The 19,490-nt window shown below is 43.1% G+C and overlaps 1 protein-coding gene across 3 annotated transcripts in view; it reads left to right on the top strand.

Moving 5' to 3' along the window:
* zfhx3b (zinc finger homeobox 3b) overlaps positions 1 to 19,215 on the top strand; it is a 137,355-nt gene extending 118,140 nt beyond the window's left edge. For all 3 annotated transcript variants that reach the window (XM_008289227.1, XM_008289228.1, XM_008289229.1), the window contains exons 7-11: positions 1,499 to 1,635; positions 2,203 to 2,403; positions 5,587 to 5,710; positions 6,166 to 11,697; positions 12,277 to 19,215. In XM_008289227.1, the coding sequence (XP_008287449.1) occupies positions 1,499 to 1,635; positions 2,203 to 2,403; positions 5,587 to 5,710; positions 6,166 to 11,697; positions 12,277 to 14,072 (7,790 nt within the window). In that variant the 3' untranslated portion in view covers positions 14,073 to 19,215. The remainder of the gene's footprint in view (positions 1 to 1,498; positions 1,636 to 2,202; positions 2,404 to 5,586; positions 5,711 to 6,165; positions 11,698 to 12,276) is intronic.
* The last annotated feature ends 275 nt before the right edge of the window (positions 19,216 to 19,490 follow it).

The following is a 19,490-nucleotide window of genomic DNA, read 5'->3' as shown; positions in this document are numbered from 1 at the left end:
GTCTGGAGCAGGAGCGTGGTCAGCCCTGCTTAACCTGACCCCCAACAAAACCACCCCTCCCCTCACCAGCGCCCTCTGTTCTCAATTTGCCCTTCCAGGACTGTACAAATCAGGCCAAATTTAACTCTTTATGGGCTTGTTAGGGGTTGGCAAGACACCTCCTTAAGTTTCACAGTGAATTCTCTCCACTAGTGACAAAGCGTGGTGTTCCTGCAGCTCCCCCACAGAGGTTCTGTTTGGCTTCAGCTCCTCGGTGAGCTTAACTACTCGACCGCTGTTTGCCGCCTCTAGTTTCTCCTTTCTTTTATAAAGTGGAGTAGTTTTAAAGTGGTTTGCAGAGGCCGTGCTCTGCAGACACTGAAGGAAAGAGACGTGGTATTTTGTTAATATCGACATTGTTTGCATTGAAAGGGTTAGCCGTCCGATTCGATGTGCGAGATAGAAAAACACTTGAGGTAACTGCATAGAAAGGAGAAGACTGGCTGACATCTGTAGCCGCTTTTTAGAGTTTCACAGACCACAGCATAGCACTGTTTTAATGCCAACAATGAGCCTGATGGTGTGTTTTTATGAACATTTCTGAGCATGTTGTTGTACACAACCCAACTGTGGAGAAGTTTTGAGATTTGCTCAGGTGTTTTTTTTTTTTATTATTTTTAAGATTTTCTCATCTTGCTGTTTGTCTTTTACTTTGTGAGAGCCGAAGAGCTGAAATATTTTCCAAGCTGGGTCGAACTGTTGGCACGGATAAAGACATTTCTTTCTTGATTGTTTGATTCCGCTCTTGAAATTCATTTTGATGAGCAGAACTGGGATTTTTTGGTCAGGAATCAAAAAAATCTGATGAATTTAATTCCCTGTGGAGCTTTTTTTTTTGACCACATGGACAAAGCAGAGTTACATGCAGACAAACGTGGTTGCAAACAACAAAAGTGTTAGCTCTGTTGTATATATGCTCATTTTACAATATCAAGATCCATTGAAGTAGCTCGACCCTGATGCGGCTCTGTCGACCCTTCTTACTATATGATGAGGTTGCGAGACGTTTGTGTACCTTGTCTCAAGTTTAGAAACTCATGTGGACTGAAAGTATGTGGTGGTGTGAAACCTATATCTGCACCCTGTGGCAAACTAATATTTTTATTCGCTGTTTATGGGGTTGTATTATATCGTGACAAGCCAACATTGAATAAGACGGTCCATCAGAGCACGTTGGCTGAGCGTCCCTCAGCAGCAGCAGCATGAGAAGACAATGTAAAGGGAGTGTGTGTGTGTGTGCTTTGTTTCTTTTCTTATGCGAAGACATGAGGTGGATAACAACACTTTCTCTGCCCAATTCCCATTAAATGCACTTATATCACATTTAAGAAAGACATTCCAAAGCCCTTTATCCACAGTGTTATTGATTGACCTGCTCCCAGGCTGCCAAGTCCTCACCTTGTCTTGACATGTCTGCTCTCCTCTCTCTCTATCCCTCCCCGTTTGTGTGTCTGTTCAGCTTTGTCCGGCCACTTGGAACGGCACCAGTCAGATTCCCCGATCCCTTCCAAGAGGCCCTCTTCGCGGTCGGAGACCTCCGAGAGCCCGCTGTCCTCGAAGCGTCCCAGGACGGCTGAGAAGGGCGCCGCGGAGCAGGTGAGAGCTGCAGGATTATGTTTCATACAGAAACCCTCACATGTTCATAAAACCCTGTTTTTCCAAACTCTTTGAATTAGGGGGTTTCTAGCTAAAGGTTATCTCATCCTCAATTATCAAGCGCTCATTATAAGTCTAAAACTCACATCAATTAAAAAAAATGTAAAAATCTACTAATCATTTTCAGTTGGTTAGTTATCTCACTGACCTTTTTATACTATGCAGAACTTTTTTTTTTTTTTTTCACCCCCCAAATCTACTCAAAATTATTTTAGCCTTTCTACTGCAGTTGCACTGCTAATTGTGTATAAGGTGGAAAATCAATATAGCATTTGACAGATGAGAGCACTTTGAAGTGGGTGCCAAGACTCAGTGGTGCTCAGTATTACACACTTGTCTGTGATCAGAGGGATCTGCCTGCTTGAGGGATGGGGGCCCCACTCTTCTCCCTGATCTACAGCTTCTCTTCACGCAGGCCCACTGTGCTCACCGCACCTATTCCACCCGGTTAACGCTTTGTGGATCTGTTTCCTCCCCCCTCTCCCTCCTGTTACTTCCTCCACCCAGATGTACCAGTGCCCCTACTGCAAGTTCACCAACACGGACCTGAATCGCCTCAGAATGCACGTGATGACGCAGCACTCTGTCCAGCCCATGTTACGCTGCCCGCTATGCCAGGACATGCTCAACAACAAGATCCACCTGCAGTTCCACCTCACACACCTCCACAGTGTGGCTCCTGACTGTGTCGACAAGCTCATTGCGACAGTAAGTCCTGTGTGCGCTGTGTGTGTGTTTTTGCCTGTGATTGCACACGGTGGTTGGAGAAGTTGTTGATACGGTGAACATGTTCATTTTTGATATTTCCCAGTCAGCAAGGCTTTCTTTTTTTTCCCTTTAACCAATCTGCATATTTCAAGGTAACCTGAAGTTGGCCTTTTTTCGTTAGAGTGGTATATATTAGCTTGCCATGGCACGTATTTTTTATTCTGATTATCTAGTGCCACAGCAATAGAATACATAAGCATGTGAGTCAATGAATTCAGCAGAGGAAAGTAGATGGATGAACAAATGGCCTTGCCACCTGTGCAAGCTATATGTATATATATATCACCTATCCATGTTCTGATTTCGATTCCTCTATCCAGTGAGCCACATGTCTAATGTTTTATTGTCTCCACGGTCATTTATATTTTGTATTGGAGGCAAGAAGACCACAGCTAGTCTCTGTGGCGCTGTATAGGCCCAGTATATTGCTACTTACACACATTATGGCCGGTCAAACTGCAGGCAGGGGGTCAGGTCAAGGACCAGCGTAAGGATTCAGCAATGCCAAGAAGATGAGTAACTCGCTCTTAATGAATCCCTCACCCTGGAGCGGTTGCCTGGCTGTGAGAACAATTGTCATTCCTCTTGTTACTGCTCTAAATTGCCAGCATTCATTCTTTTATAAAACACAAAGAATGCTGTTAATTGTGAAATGGCTGCAGGCAATCCCATTGGCTTGTTGGAAATAATTAGACCTTTCAAGATGCATATTTTTCCTGTCTCCTCCATTGTCTTAATGCACCCATCGTCTTTTCAAGCTGTCTCGTAATCACAGCCATTTGAGGAAGGAACCTCATAATCTGTTTTTGTATTTTTTTTTAATGATTTCAAGATGAGCAGGTCTTTTGGCTCCCGTTCATTTATTACCTCACTGACATTATTGCTATGTCAATGATCACCTGCGTGCTAGTCAAAACAAAGGCTTTCACTGTGAATGTTCAGATAATTGTGACACAGATTAATCAAAATGTAATGAACACTTACTACTTCATGTGATTTCACTAAAAGCTCTGGAGATATTATGTGCAACCCATCAGTAGGAATCAAAGCGGATATAAAAAAAATATGCATATAGACTGTGAAGAAAAATGGTTTCAGGTTGCTTTTGTGCAGCACTGCTCCTCCAGTAAATAATGTGTTAGATGTGTAGCATTTGGAGCTCGAGTCATGTCTTCATTTTTGACTCTGGCGTTAGATTTATACCCACTGCAGTGCACCCTTTTCCACCTAGAGAGAAAACTTAGCTTGCTTCCTTTAATGCTCATCAAGGGGAAATAAAATTTTATTTTCCCTGTTTTCTTGTAAATCACTGAGCAAATCTTTGTCCTCTTCCACCCCGTGAAGCTAAATAGCTTGCCGGACAATCACCGAATAAAACATTGCTCTGTCTGCTGCCTAACCATCTTCATCCCCCATCTAGAAAGTAAATGGCAAGCGCATTAGTATAGTAGACGGCAATATTTATTTCTTTTATAGAGGTAGTAATGTACTGAACCACTACAAGAGGAGATAGAACAGAGGTAATATAACACGCATTAATCCAGCACCTTTTTATAACTGGTGAATGCAGATGGAAAGGTACTTTATCCTTTTCACATGTCTACGGAGAGGAGCCTAATTAATTCTGAAATAGGTGACTTTTATTTCTTGCCAAGCATGCATAATGATGCGTTCACTCTCCCACCCTTCATCCCTTCGTCCACCTTTTGTCTTTTCGCTGCCTCCTTTCTTTCCACCTCATGTCTCTCATGCCTCCGTCTCTTATGCAGCACATATACTGTACGTATAGCAGCCTATATACTGTACATAATACACACACACACGCCTCCTGTCCTCCCTCTCTCATTCTATGTCTCATTTTCTGTCTGTGTAAGATAGGGGTAATGAAAATAATTGTGCTTCATTAATTCTGAGTCTGGCTGGATGATAGCCATTTTGAACTATGTTTGCCAATTAGGCGGTCCAAATTAAAAGTGACCTTGGGATACTCTGCTCTTCCCTCTAATCGCCTAATGAAGCAGTTGTCTAGAAACAGTACACTTTGTAATGTAAATCATCGCTTTTTTGTTTTGTTTTGCGAGTTTCCGTTGCATTCGTTTTCTGCTTTTCATTTCCAAAAGACAAGAGATGTAAAAGACAATATAAATACGTGGATATCTCCAGACTTATCGTGTCGGATTTCGTGATATATAAAGTGTCAACCGTTCCACTTAACCTTGAAAGCCCTGTTGCCTCAGTGTGATTGTGCTCTATTTGAATGTGGCCTGTAGGCTATATGACATGCTACAGTACTTTCAGCTGTGTTCTCGGTCCCTGTGCATATTAGAGGAGTAATTAGAAAGCATATGGTGCACATGGTAGATTAACCAAAGCAGACGGATCTGACGCTGCACTCTCTTGCTTTTCGTTTATTTTTGAAACGTTCATTTTGATCAACAGCTGTAGATCAGATTTGATCGCTGTAAACTTATCTGTGTGTACGCTCACTTCACTACTGGTAGTTTTAGATCTGGAGTAGAGTGGAGGTGATGTTCTCCTTTTGCATCCAGTATGTTTGACATCTTTACTCTTTATTTTTATTTTTTTAAAGGACTACCAACACACTAAAGTCTGTAATGTCAGTCGATATAAGCTGACAAAGACAAAACCCCGTCTTCTAGTCATTCCCTTCTGCCGATGATTATTGTTAATTCGGGGACTTTTAATGAGGCATTTGGGTAAATTGCAAGATTTTGAGGTTGAGGGAGAACAACCCGAATTAACAGAGGTTGCCATCATTTATCCATGATTGACTCTACCCCTCTGAGAGCAAGGAGAACCCAGGGTCCTCTCTGTACTTTCATAATTAATAAGTTGTTCTTGATATCTTCCCTAATTAGAATTTTTTCCCCCCTCAAAACTAGATTCATACACCTTTATCATCAATTGTTTTCTTTTGATTTTACTGATTTATTAAGGAGCACACAGTCCAATTTATCAGTTCTTAAATGGAATCAGCTAACATGTACTATCATACCACTTTGTCATGACTTTGTGTTTCCTTTTGTTTGTGTCATTTAACCTGAAATATACCTGCGCAAGATTATTAACACTGAGTTCCTTTGTGCTTGTGTTTTTTTCCAGGTGACAGCAACTGAAGTACTACCAGCAAGCATGTTCATACCTGTACCGAGTCCAGACAGAGAGTCGCAGAGCACCCCTCATCCTACAGCCAACTCCAACTCGGAGGACACAAAGAGGCCAGCTGGTCAGTATCTTAGACGTGTGGGGGGTAACTTTAGGAAAGCTCACTTTTACCACCTAGTAGTAGGATTTACAGTAGATTCACTTGTGTGTTGTGTAATAAGCACATTGGCCTGTAAAATTTTAACCAAGTTTTCTGGCTTTATGACTTTGTATGCACACACTGGTGCCGTATGAAGTCAGTAGTTATTATACCGGCTCAGAATGAAGAATCTTTATTGCGGCGTTTTACCAAAAGAATTGGGTTTCTTTTTTACAGACTGTAATGAAAGAACAAGCAGTTCTTGTGCTTTGGCCTTCATTCACAACAAGACAAAATGAATGACAGTTGGATTCACAGAGCTTGTAGCTCGTCACAATTTGCTTCAGTGTCCTTTATTTGCATTGCTGGTTTAATTCCTCTCAGCGAATGTGGGAACCTAATGGACTGCCATCTTCTTTTGACTGATTTGTCCACAGATGCATCAGATGCTGATCCAGAGAAAGGGGTGTCTCTCCCTACGGAACCAGCTGAAGCTCGCAAGTCACCTCTGGAAGATCAACAGTCGGAGAGGGATGACGCTACAGGATTCCTGTGCTGGAAGAAAGGCTGTAATCAAGTGTTCAAGTCATCAAACTCCCTCCAAATGCACTTCAATGAAGTTCACAACAAGAGGCCCCAGTTGCCTGTTTCAGATCGCCACGTCTACAAGTATCGCTGTAACCAGTGCAGCCTGGCCTTCAAGACTGTGGAGAAATTACAACTCCATTCACAGTACCACGTGATCAGGGCTGCCACCATGTGCTGCCTCTGCCAGCGGAGCTTCAGGACACTACAGGCCTTGAAGAAGCATTTAGAAACCAGCCACCTGGAGCTGAGTGAAGCTGATATCCAGCAGCTGTATGGGGGATTACTGATGAATGGTGACATTATGGTCATGGCTGATCCATCCCTTGGTGAGGAGCATGGAAGTCTGGGAGAAGATGACAAAGAGGGAGATGAAAGTGATCCAGAGGAGAAACAAAGCCCAACAGGCAGCGACTCTGGTTCGCTGCAGGAAGATTCTGGATCTGAACCTAAACGAGCTTTGCCATTTAGAAAGGGCCCCAACTTTACAATGGAGAAGTTCTTGGATCCATCTCGTCCCTTCAAGTGCACTGTATGTAAGGAGTCTTTCACACAGAAGAACATTCTTCTGGTTCATTATAACTCTGTCTCCCACCTGCACAAGGTGAAGAGGGCTCTTCAGGAATCCACCACTGGTCAGCCTGAGCCTACCAGCAGCCCTGACAACAAGCCATTCAAGTGCAGCACTTGTAATGTGGCATATAGCCAGAGTTCTACACTGGAAATCCACATGCGCTCTGTTCTACATCAGACCAAAGCCAGAGCAGCCAAACTTGAAGCAGCAGGAGGAATCACTAGCTCTACAAGTGCTACTGGTTTAAGTGGTGGAGGGTCCAGCATAAGCACTTCAACATCTAGTCCAACCCCAGCCAGCAACTCAACTAGTAGCTCTACTAACCACAGTTCTTCTGGGTCTCAAGCAGCCCAGAATATTCTTGGAGGAAACCACATGAACCAGAGTCATGGCATGGAAGGGCTGGGGAATTCTTCAGTGAGCTCCCATTCTTCACCATCTGAGAATCATGAAGTAAAAAAGTCCAAATTTAGCGATATTCTCTCTGCTCGGGGGCAACAACAGCAGCTCCAGCAACAACAGCAATTGGCTCAGGCTCAAGCCCAAGCTCAAGCCCAGCTTCAGCAAGAGCTCCAGCAGCAGGCTGCTCTTTTACAATCACAGCTATTCAATCCAGCACTTCTGCAGCACTTCCCAATGACAACTGATGCACTTCTCCCCCTGCAACAGCAGCAGTTGCTGTTTCCTTTCTACATTCCTGGAGCGGAATTTCAGCTGAACCCAGAGATCAGTATCAGCAACTCAGCACTCGGCCTAGCAGGATCCTCCACCTCCTCGCTCCTGGAAGATCTAAAAAACTCAGCCCAGCAGGCCCAGCAGAGTTGCTTGCAGCAGCAGTTGATGCACCACCACCTTCAGCAGCAACACCAACAGCAGCAGCAGCAGCAGCAGCAACAGCAGCAGCAACAGCAGCAGTCTCACTCACAGGTTCAGAGTCAGATGGCGTTGCTGCAACAGAGTGCATCGCTCCTTCAGCAGGCTGAAAAAAAGCAGAAATCTTCCTCCTCTCAGAATGAGAAAGAACGAGAAATACAAAGAGAGAAGGATTTAGGTGAAAAAAACGAGGACTATATAAACAAAGATCCTACAGACACCAAGGCGAAAGAAAAAAAGGACATTCAGCATATTTCAATAAACATAAACCATGATACTGGCTTGCCTCCACCAAGGATTGCTTCAGATGCTCGAGGAAACGCAACCAAAGCCCTGCTGGAAAACTTTGGGTTTGAGTTAGTAATTCAGTACAATGAAAATAAACAGAAAGCTCAGAAAAAGACAGCTGGACCTGCTGGATCAAGTGGTCCAGGTGGAATAACAAGAGTGGTGGACCCCATTGAGGGATTAGAGAAACTGGAATGTGAAGCCTGTGGCAAGCTGTTTTCAAACATACTGATTCTAAAGAGTCACCAGGAGCATATCCACCAGGCCTTCTTTCCATTTCGATCCCTTGAGAGATTTGCCAAGGAATACAGAGAGCATTATGATAAACTCTATCCACTGAGACCTCCTACACCAGAGGCTGCTCCGGCTCCTCCACCGCCTCCTCCTCCACCTCCACCGCCTCCTCCGCCCCAAAGAGCTCCCACACCAAATATTCCTGTCTCTGCTGCCTCACTCACGCCTCCAACTGTACCTCCACCACAGCCACCAGTTCAAATGACACAAATACCCATGCCGATGGATTTGCCCCTGTTCTCGCCGCTCATGATGCAGCCCATGTCTCTCCAGTCGTTGCCCACTCAGCTGCCTCCCCAGTTACCATCCGTTGAGCCAAGCTTGGCATCGGACCTGGCCCAGCTCTATCAACAGCAACTTACACCAGCCATGCTACAGCAGCAGCAGAACAAAAGGCCACGGACGCGCATCACGGACGACCAGCTGAGGGTCCTGCGACAGTACTTTGACATCAACAATTCACCGAATGAGGAGCAGATCAAAGAGATGGCCGACAAGTCAGGGCTGCCACAGAAAGTCATAAAGCACTGGTTCAGAAACACCCTTTTCAAAGAACGGCAGCGCAATAAAGACTCGCCGTACAACTTCAATAATCCGCCAACAACAACTCTAGAGGACACCAAAGTCGATTCCAAGCCTCCTTCACCTGAGCCTCAGAGACAAGAACTGTATGGAAGTAAGAGATCATCCAGAACTAGGTTTACTGACTACCAGCTACGAGTTCTGCAGGATTTCTTTGACGCCAATGCTTATCCTAAAGATGATGAATTCGAACAGCTCTCCAATCTCTTGAGCCTCCCCACCCGCGTCATTGTCGTGTGGTTTCAAAATGCTCGCCAGAAGGCAAGGAAGAATTATGAAAACCAGGGTGAAGGAGGAAAAGAGGGCGAAAGGCGAGAACTGTCAAATGACCGATACATACGCACATCAAATCTGAACTACCAGTGCAAGAAATGTAGTCTGGTTTTCCAGCGTATCTTTGATCTAATAAAACACCAAAAGAAGCTGTGTTACAAAGATGAAGATGAGGAAGGACAGTATGACAGCCAAAATGAGGATTCACTGGATCTTTCCCATGAATGTTATACTCCCTCTGGGTCTTCCTGTCACACTCCAATGCCCTCCTCTTCAAGTCTCTGCCCGCTTCCACCCTCGACTTCAGCATTCTCGCACCTCCCATCCGCTGAGAAAGAGGAGGCATCACCAGCAACCAGCTCAAACCTCTACGACGAGAAGCCCAAGCAGTTACCTGAAATCTCCGCCGATCTACGAGAAAACCAAACCTCCATTAAGCAGGAAATTGTGCACCAACCCCAGTCTGAGGCGCAACATCATAGACCTCAGAGAGACGAGAAGATTCAAAAGTCCATCAAGCACTCCTCTCCCTCCTTCTCTCAGCAACAACAGCAGTGCGGTCCCTCGGCCTCCCAGACAAGTCAGGCCTCGTCGCAAAGCGCTCACATGACCCTCAACCAACACCTGACCTCTGCCACACAACAACTGGCACAACAGATGATCCCATACCAGTGTGAGCAGTGCAAGATTGGCTTCCCCTCCTTTGAGCACTGGCAGGAACACCAGCAATTACACTTCCTTTCTGTGCAAAATCAATTCATCCACCCCCAGTTCCTTGACCGTCCAATTGACATGCCATTCATGCTATTTGATCCCAGCAATCCTCTTCTGGCAAGTCAGCTACTCTCTGGGGCAATGCCACAGATTCCCAGCAGCTCTGCCACTTCTCCGTCCACCCCGACCTCCACCATGAACTCCCTGAAGAGGAAGTTAGAGGAGAAAGCTAGCACTAGCCCAGGAGAGAACGACAGCACAAACAGTGGAGAGGAACCGCAGAGAGACAAGCGGCTCAGAACCACCATCACACCTGAGCAGCTAGAGATCCTCTACCAGAAGTATTTATTAGATTCAAATCCTACACGTAAAATGCTTGACCACATCGCTCATGAGGTGGGATTAAAAAAGAGAGTAGTGCAGGTGTGGTTTCAGAATACGAGAGCTAGAGAGAGAAAAGGCCAGTTTAGGGCCGTGGGGCCGGCTCAAGCTCATCGTAGGTGCCCTTTCTGTCGAGCTCTTTTTAAAGCAAAAACTGCCCTTGAGGCCCACATTCGTTCACGTCACTGGCATGAAGCCAAGCGTGCTGGATATAATTTAACTCTCACTGGTATGCTACCTGACCAGGAGACCATGCAAATAAAAATTGATGCTCTAGAGACATCAGGTTACTCCCAACTAGCCCCCATTACAAACAGCGATGGACAAAGTTCCTCCATGTCACCAGTGAACAAAGGTTTGGATCTTTCTCCCAGGGGTCTACTGAGCCCTTCATCCATCAAAGTTGAAGGAATGGAAGATTTTGAGACTGCAACTATGTCCTCTGTGAACCTGAGCTTTGATCAGAGCAAACTTGATAATGACGACTGCTCCTCTGTGAATACAGCCATCACGGACACAACCACAGGTGATGAGGCTAATGCTGATAATGACAGTGCTGATGCAAAGCACAACCAAAATAGTGGTGATTACCTGTCTAAGTCTGGAGGCTCAGCCCCCATCCTTGAAAATGACGACCAGATGTCCTCAGGGCTAGTAAGCCCTGCAACAAGCTATTATGCTAAGGACTATGAAAACGAAAATATGATTGACCACAGCGAGACATCCAGCCTGGCTGACCCCTGCTCGCCAAGCCCTGGTGCCTCAGGCAGCAGGAGCATTGACAGTGGAGATCGACCTGGCCAAAAGCGCTTCCGAACCCAGATGACGAACCTCCAGCTGAAAGTGTTGAAATCTTGTTTTAATGACTACAGGACTCCCACTATGCTGGAATGTGAGGTGCTTGGCAATGACATTGGACTTCCAAAGAGAGTGGTTCAGGTGTGGTTTCAAAATGCCCGTGCCAAGGAGAAAAAGGCAAAGCTCAACATGGCCAAGCACTTCGGAATAAATCAGACATCTTACGAGGGGCCGAAGACTGAATGCACTTTGTGTGGTGTCAAGTACAGCGCTCGCCTCTCTGTTCGTGACCACATCTTCTCCCAACAACACATCTCTAAGGTCAAGGATACCATTGGCAGCCAGATTGATAAGGAGAAAGAATACTTCGACCCAGCCACTGTCCGCCAGCTTATGGCCCAGCAAGAGATGGACCGCATTAAGAAGGCCAATGAAGTTTTAGGACTCGCACAGCAGCAGGCCATGCAGCAGCAGGGGATGTTTGATAACCCTGCAATGCAGGCTCTGAATCTCCAGTCAGCCTATCCAAATCTGCAAGGCATCCCACCTGTCCTTTTGCCAGGGGTTGGCAGCCCCTCTCTCTCCAGCTTTAACTCATCTAATTCAGGTACGTCATCATTTGGCAGTCATTCACTGATGTACAGCAGAAATTTGAAGTGCAGAGTTGCAGATGGGTTTTTCAACTGAACTAATTAAAAAATATATCAGCCATTATTGCTCGGAATAAAATGTAATCATATATCGTTCAAACTGTGAGACCCAGTAATAATGGTACAACACCAGAACACAGTATTTCTACTCTTCTATAAATGATTTTCTCTTCCATTCAGTCAGTCCGTCACGTGCATACATTCTGTAATGTGGAATATCTTGTAGTGGCCTTTTGCCATTGTTCACATGTGTGATTAAATACACAATCTGCCCTAACTGCCAACATTTAATTATTAGATTCACAAATGCCCCAAGAGAGTGAAGGAATGGCTTGCTATGACTGACACTGACTTTGTGATTGCATTAGCTTATTGTCATTTACATAACGATTTTAATGTTGTGTGTATATCATGTTAGGCCTTGTTTTAGTTACAGATGATAAATTGTTAAAAAACAATAATAATTGCACATCCATCAATGAAAGACACCTGTTAAATCTTACTTTTTTTTTTGTCTGTATTTGCCAAATTTCCAGCTTTAACTCCTCCAAAACCTTCAAACCTCCTGAACATGCCTGGTGCCAGTGTTCCCTCACCTAGCCTCCCCACATCTGGATTGCCCAACAAGCCTCCCTCCTCATCGTCTCTTGCTGCATCCAGCCCAGCCCAGACCAACACCTCTGCTTCGCACTCAAGCCCCACCTCCACGTCCAACTCGACTCCCTCGACCACCCAGTCCAGCTCGCGACCTGACCCCCCCAAAGACCGTGACGCTGAGAGGGTAAGAGAGAAGGAGAAGGCCAAGGAAAAGACGGAGAAGCCTTCGACCCCATCGTCAACTGGAAGCACCCCTGCCCCTTCCACTTCTGCTGCCAGCGCCAAGAAGGAGAAACCAGACACAGCTGTTCCTGCCACCTCCATGCCCACACCTGGCATGGAGTATGTGGTAGACCCTGCCCAGCTTCAGGCCCTGCAGGCTGCTTTGGCGTCAGACCCCACAGCGCTCCTCACGAACCAGTTTCTACCCTACTTCATGCCTGGCTTTTCCCCATACTACACCCCACAGATCCCCGGGGCTCTTCAAGGGGGCTACCTGCAGCCAATGTACGGTATGGAGAGTCTCTTCCCTTACAACCCAGCATTGTCACAAGCACTGATGGGCCTGTCTCCAGGGTCCCTACTGCAGCATTACCAGCAATATCAGCAGAGCTTGCAGGAGGCACTACAGCAGCAGCAGCGGCAGCTTCAGCAGATCCAGCAACCCAAGGCGAGCCAAACTCCAGTTCCCCCTCAAACCTTGGGGGATCGCAAAGATTCTGCCAAAGATACGGTGAAAACAGAGGAGCAAAAGGGCAACCCCCATAGTGAACCCCCCACTTCCTCCTCCTCTTCGTCCTCCTCTTCCTCCTCCTCTTCCTCCTCCTCCTCCTCTCATAATAAAGTACCCTCTGAGCAGAGCGAGATGGATGGCAAAGCTGTGGACCCCCATCTAGACCAGTACATCGTCCCCAAGGTGCAGTATAAACTGGCATGCCGCAAGTGTCAAGCTGTTTTCACCAAGGAAGAAGCGGCGATAACCCATCTTAAATCTAACTGTTTTTTTGGTCAGTCTGTGGCAAACCTGCAAGAGATGTTGCTGCGTGTCCCCGGTGGCGTAGGTGTAGGGGCTGGAAGTCTCTACGATTGCCTGGCTTGTGACACTACGTTGGATGGGGAGAAAGCACTCAGTCAACACCTGGAATCGGCATTGCACAAACACAGAACAATCAAGCGATCAGTCAGAAATGCCAAAGAGCACGCTACTAGTTTATTACCTCACTCTTCAGCCTGCTTCCCCAATCCTAACACCGCATCTACCTCGCAGTCTGCCACTCATCCCATCAGCAGCCCCCCTCCCCCGCCAACAACATCAGCCACCATGCCATCCTCTGCTGTCTCCTCTTCCCTGTGCTCGTCCTCCTCCTCCTCCTCCTCTTCCTCCTCCTCCACGACCCCACTCAACACCACAGCTGCCGGCAAACCCTGGCCCCAGGCCCCCTTCTCCAGAGCTTTAGCTGTGAAGCCCAACGCTAGTCCCTCCTCTTCTTCCTCCTCTTTTCCTCCAGTGTCCTCACCTTCAACGGTTACCTCAAGTTCATTGAGCACCTCAGGAGTTCAGACCTCGATACCAACAGACGTCTTTACCGACGAGTCTGACTCTGACAGCAGTCAGAAGTCAGCAGACAGGCTGGGCAGGACGGCGGAGGAGCCGCAGCAGCCTGGCTTTGTCAAAGACAGTAATAGTTGTAGTAGTAATCTTGCTAGTGTAGGAACAGACTCCATCAGATTGTAAAAGAGCTTTCAGTGATGGACAATATTTAAAAAACACTAAAAAAAAGACAAAAAAAAATCACAAATGGAAAAAAAAAAAAAACATAAAAAGCAGCAATGTTAAAAATACATTAAAAGTATACAAACCAATTTCAGAAAAAGATGTGTAAAGACTAACTGCAATTCCAAAGCTTGTAACCAAAAATTTAAATGTTAGTGGATTGTTTTCCCATATCAACATGCTGGTTTTCATTTTGTATTTTATTTTTTTTTGTTTGTTTATTTTTTTTGTTGTTGTTTTCTTTTTGTTTTACTCAACTGAAATACAAGCATACTAATATGTGAGAACAGAAAAGATCGCTGCAGTTACGTTTTGGGTAATGGTAGAGGAATGCTGTACTGTATGGCAATGGACTGCCTCAAAGTTGACAAATGGCCCAAGAACCCTTTTGAAGAAATGCAAGTCAACAAGCTGTCCCTTTGTTTTCTAATGATTTCTACTTAATAGCACAGTCACAAAAAGCCAGTATGTACTGTATGGGAGAATAGTCTATCAGTTTTCTTGCTATTTAAGCATTCAGATACCAATGGCTTGCAAAAGTAAAAGAATAATGTAATGTCTATTTTATTCTCAGGTCAACAGCTCACAGATATTTTTCTGTTACAGAAATCCATGTTTTACGCCTTTTTGTTTCCAACAGGAGATGAGCATTACTTTTTTTTTTTTTTTTTCTTTCTGAACTTGATTTAACAATAGAAAGTTTTAAGTTGGATGAAATTTGAACAAGGCATTGTTTCTGGGCATTCAAAAAGGGTCAACGATTTGCCGATTTTAACATTCAAAGTCCTTTTAAAGTGGGGAAAATCACAATTATATTATACCCAGACAAGGAGAGCATTGCAGACATACTAATGGGCGATAAAAAGAGTTTTGATTAAAAAAAAAGGAAAAAAAAAAAATCAACCTTCTGTATTTATGATAGATATGAGCATTTTTGGTGTTAAGTAGATTGTTGCATTGGAAATGAATTTAAACAGTATGGTAGGTTGAAAAAAACTTTGTGTACATTTAGCTTTTGTATTGTCCAATTTTATGACACTTCATTTGATGTTGTCTTGGTCATTCCGATAGTCTAGATTATGGACAGGTAATTTATCTAAACTTTATTTCTGTCTTATTCTCAACTTCTTGGGAAACATTCACCCAAATGCCCCTCCTGACAAGGCAGGATCCTCTTTTAGAATTATTTAAATTTTATGCTTTGGTTTGGTGTTGCGCCGACCAAAAATGGAAAAAGATCCTGGGTGAAATATTGAAAAGTTTTATTTTATTTAATTTTTGTGTTACCTTTGTGCACTTATCACTGTCTGACTCCTATTTCTCACTCTTCTTGTTCCTCTTCGCACTTATTTTTCTCTGCTCTCCTGTGTTTGTAGATATGTATACTACAAAGCAGGTCTTTTGTTCTTCATGTAGTGTGGCTACAGTCTTTATTTTCATTTTGACATTTTTGTTGTCATAAATGAAAATGAAAAAAAGAATACTAATAATAATTCTCACGCTTTAAGACAAAAAGAAAATCCAAAGACTAAACACTTTCACCATTGGTGCATAAAGATGAGAAAAGAGGCTTCTTTATACTTGAGAATTTGTTGCTGTTTTTAGAGGAAAGAAAACAAAGTTTTAAAAGATAAAGGAGTACGCATCAGAGTTGCCGTTTCTGCTTCTTTGCAAGCAAACAGGTGGCTTTTTTACGTAAATACCAAAAACCAAAAAGGGCCCTTGTCCTTGCATTGTGGAGTAGCACCGTTACAGAGCCATTGCAGTTTGTAAGATAGAGGTTATTAATCTTTGTTTGACTTTTGTCACATTCAAATGTCCATTTTTTTAAGAAAATGTATAAGGTCTGGTCTTCAAGGACATACGTTTTGCTGCTAATGTAGAATTTTGAGAAAAAAAAAGAAAAAAAAAAAGAGTACCTAGATGCATGCTCATTTTGCTTTTGGCTAAGCTTTAACTAAAACAAACAATAAACCAATTTCTTGCCTCTGCAACACCTTTTTTTTTTTTTTTTTTTTTTTCCTTCTTGTTGCAAAAACGGAACTTTGAAGACTGTGAATATATGTTCCAAAGGACATTTTGCCGATTTTCTTTTTTTGAACAGACCAATGTTTAAAGCCAATGATCTATAACGTTTGTAAAGAACAGTGCATTCCAAATATCACAATGGATTTTTCTTAAGCAAGGACTGATCCTGTTTCATTTGATTGCTTTTAATTGTCACAATCTATGTTTTTTTTCTCCTCATTTTTAAAGTGACTGTAAACTGTTGTGTAAATTTTTTGCGTCATCGGTCGCCGAACAAAGCGACCTCCATATTGTCATTTTGTGCTGGCATGGAACATTGCTGAGAATCCCTCCATCCAGTCAAGGTTGTTGCTCACTTGTTAAGCAAGTAATAGTGGTTACCAAAAAATGTATATAATACATCTGGTACTGATGCGTCTCATAGGTTTAGTAACGTTATGCCAGTCAACCTACAACTAGTCTCAGAGGGAAATAATGGCTGTTTTGCTGTGGTGTCGTCGCCCCCTTTTTTCCTGGGAGGTCTACCAGTGACTTGTCGCATGTGTCTGCAGGGTGCCACTTCCACACATAGATTACAGGTTTTTAAAAGGGACATCTTCATTCCAAAGCATTATTTCTGGAAAAAGTAGGAGGTTTTTTGAAGATGTCCCTTGTTTTCAAATAGTTAGGATGCTTTCATGTCCAAAGAAGTCGCCTACTTCATTTTGTTGCAATGAAAATGGATGTGCATAGGTACATACACACACACACACACACCTTCCCACTGATGATCTAAAATTTTTATTTTTTGAACCAAAACCAACGCATATTTAAATTTGTGAAGAACTACTTCTTGGCCACCGTTGTACAGCCAATATATTCGCCCTATTGAATCCGAGGCACAATCTCAGAAGTGTTTAAAAAAAGATAAAAGTGCTACGTCTTGCAGAGAAATGTGATTTGGTGTTAAATACCATAGCATGCTGTTGGAAGTCAGTAGATCTGGTCTGCAAGCTTGCTACTTCTCAAGTCCAGTTCCCTGAAATACTGTTCATATGTACGTTCTTATTTTGAGAAATTCTTAAGTTGTACAGTTTTTTTTTCCTCAAATATGTTTGCTTTATTTTAATTTTCAGACAATGTCGGACATGTATTGTTATTTTCTTATAAGTATTTGTATTTTTATTTTAGTTCCTGTATATTACTTTTTATCATAAATTAACACTAGCTTTAATTTGAATTGCTGAAATTAAGAAACAAAAAAAAAACCTATGACCTGGCCACTTTATGGTGTGATAATAGTCTTTATATTCATTGTCTCAATGATACCGTTTGCTCTCTTATTTCCAAAGTGTAATCCTTTGAGCTCTTCTGTGGGAGATGGAGTTGAGGTCTCCACATTAGATACAGCCAGCATGGACTGTGTATGGGTTTGTATGTTTGCGTGTGCGTGTGAGTGTTTCATAAGAGCCAGCATCAATTCAACTTTTCTTTTTCTTCTTTTCCTCGTTTGCCTTTTTATTTTCGTTATATGTTACACACCAAAACAACCTGAACCACAAAGCTGGATTATGAATATCGGGAAATTTAGAAACAAAATCCAATTTGAAAGATAACGACCAGATGATACCGAAGCACTGAGCAGTTTTTACTTTGATTGAATATATGAATGTGGCCAAAGCTTTATGCAGTTGAAACAAAAAGAAAAAAAAAAATAAAACTGTGCCCCAGATAAGTGTATATTTTATTGTGGCACAAAAACGCTATTGTGGAGACGTGGATCCACTGACTTACATTGGGATACTTGATTTAATGGACAATTACAAGAGAGAGATAAAGACAAGGTTTTGCTGTAGAGGTCATCTTTTGCCCACTGTGAAAACGAACGTGTACCTGTATACAGATATAGATATATTTAAAACAAGACATCAACTTTTTTTTCTTTGTTGTTTTTCTTTTTTGTTTTGTTTTGTTTTTGAGATGAAGAAGGAATGAAAAGCTTTTTTTTTTTTTTCTAAAAACGGACTCTGGGAAGCTTTGGAGATCTTGTTAGGAGGACACGAGAGGCTGTGGGCACACCAAAACTGGGCATGGGAGCCGAAGGCAGGCTCGAAACAGCTTTAAAAACCACCTCCTTATTTGATTACTGACAACTCTGTAATGGGAACGGACTCTGGAACCAATGGACATGTGTGACACACAGAGGAAAGTCCTTAGATGAAACTGAACTTTAAGTGGCTCCAGCTGCCTCTTTCTCCTTTCTGTCTGTCCTTTCTTTCTCCAGCTCTGCCTCTGCTTCTGCTCTTTGATGGACATTTTCCAAATTTCAGGACAGGATGGACAGAGATGCTTGCTTCATTTCTTCCAGTTCATGTTGCTACCCGTTTCATTTCCTTGTGCTTGTCTCTGGTTGACAAGTAAAGCTCTCCAGTCAAATGGCGGCTCACCCCTCTCTCTGTTGGTTACATAATCTAACTAGAGAAATTAATAACATAGAGAGGGGATGGGTTCTCGACGCTGTCATTCTTAAGGAGGCAGTTACACTAAAAAAGCGTATTAACCAAAATTAACAACCAAACTAACAACCAAACAACCATTTGCTCCAAACTTCAAAGATGAACTGTTACTTGGAGCTCTCTGTTCCTTTTGTGACTTCTGGTGCCACAATGTTTTTTTAATGCTTTTAGTTTTTTCCTTTTTGTTTTCCTTGAATTACTCCTCCTTCGAGCCTCATAAGCATGGCTCTGTGGCTCCAGGCAGCCCATCTGAGGGTAGAAAAAAACAGCCTTGCAATGTACAAAAAAGAGCAAGTTAAACCAAAAATGTTGTTCTTGATGTCTTTTCTATACTGTAGTCTTGTTAGCTTTTTTGTTACTGTAATTATATGAAGATTTCCAAACTGTACCAAATTACATGGAAACTAACATACATACAACCACATGGAACTTCAGACTTTTAAAGAAACTTTTGTCACAAAACCTTGTTGTCCTAGTTAAGTTGATTGTAGATGGTAATTGAATATACTCCTTTGAAAATATTTCATCAAGTATGTTTCTTGCTCATTGTGATACATTAAAAAAGTATGAGCATAACTGCACTGCTGTGGACTTGTCTTTGACTGCTGTGGGGTTTCAAGGTTAAAGGGAAGCACTTTGTAGGTCATCTCACCGTGCACGGATTCTTTCACACATTTCATGGGACGTCATCGTAAAATAAGTTCCTTTATCAAACTTAGTTCTACTTAATTTGTGGTTTTCATAATTCCTTATTTGATTTTGTGTGTATTTTTCTTACTGTTTTTAATTGAATTTGTTCAGCATTTGTAGCAACAAAGGGATAAAATGCAGCAAAAACTACATAAATAACACCATA

This window comes from Stegastes partitus, unplaced genomic scaffold (assembly GCF_000690725.1).
Source record: "Stegastes partitus isolate 25-593 unplaced genomic scaffold, Stegastes_partitus-1.0.2 Scaffold600, whole genome shotgun sequence".
Taxonomy (NCBI): domain Eukaryota; kingdom Metazoa; phylum Chordata; class Actinopteri; family Pomacentridae; genus Stegastes; species Stegastes partitus.
The sequence above is the reverse complement of the archived record's forward strand: the minus strand, read 5'-3'. Positions and strand labels throughout refer to the sequence as shown.